General features: G+C 51.2%; 1 protein-coding gene across 1 annotated transcript in view; it reads left to right on the top strand.

Moving 5' to 3' along the window:
* The first annotated feature begins 721 nt into the window (after nt 1-721).
* Nucleotides 722-873, top strand: part of ALX4 (ALX homeobox 4) — a 50,134-nt gene continuing 49,982 nt past the window's right edge. Inside the window, 1 exon segment of the mRNA XM_009999501.1 lies at nt 722-871. Coding sequence (XP_009997803.1) covers nt 722-871 — 150 coding nt within the window.

The following is an 873-nucleotide window of genomic DNA, read 5'->3' as shown; positions in this document are numbered from 1 at the left end:
CATTGCTTTTAATGTGGGGGTGGGGGGGTCCCCGCAGCTGGGGCCAGTGAGCCGTGGATAAGGCCGGGGGGAACTGAGCGTGTCATGGCCATTAAATGGGCCCCGGTGCCTCCGCCTGTGCGGATCCCATACCCATCCCTTCGTGGCGTTCCTGTTATCTGCTTGAATTTCTGTATTTTAATCATGAAAAAGGTTTTGTTTCCTTAGTTTTTAACGAAAAATATGACCTCCACCCCCCTCTGCTTCCACACACCCCCATACACAGACACACACACCCCCCTTCCTGGGCCCCCTCCCCTCCACTGTCATCATCTACATATTAATTGGGGGAGAGGTCTCTCTCTTTTTTTCTTTTTTTTTTTTTTTTCCTTTCCTTTTTTTCTTTTTTCCCCCCTGTGTGTGGGGGGGAAAGTCCGGAAAAGAGCCTCTTTAGAGTGTAGATAGTTCGGAGGGAGAGACGGAGGGCAAGTGTGTGTGTGTGTGTGAGAGAGAGAGGGAGGGAGGGAGGGAGGGAGGGAAAGAAAAAGACCCCTTTTACTGTGCGAAATCTTAAGGGGGTTTGGAGATCTGGTCAGCTTTCAGGAACATCTGAATCCCCTTAGAGCTCCCTGGCCCAGCTGTGAGTGTGTGTGTGTGTGTGTGCATGCGAGAGGGAGAGAGAAAGAGGTTCCTGGTGCCCCTCCAAGCGCATTAAGGACACTCGGGCCTTTTAATTTTAGGAATGAATGCTGATACTTGTGTTTCTTATTGTGATCCGGCTGCCATGGATTCCTACTACAACGCAGCCTCCCAGGGCACAGAAGGCTCCTCGCCTTTTAGGGCATTTCAAGCAAGTGACAAGTTCAGCCCCACTTTCCTGGCCAGCAAAGGACA

The sequence above is a fragment of the Chaetura pelagica genome, unplaced genomic scaffold (assembly GCF_000747805.2).
Source record: "Chaetura pelagica isolate M959 unplaced genomic scaffold, ChaPel_1.0 scaffold55, whole genome shotgun sequence".
Lineage (NCBI taxonomy): Eukaryota > Metazoa > Chordata > Aves > Apodiformes > Apodidae > Chaetura > Chaetura pelagica.
The sequence above is the reverse complement of the archived record's forward strand: the minus strand, read 5'-3'. Positions and strand labels throughout refer to the sequence as shown.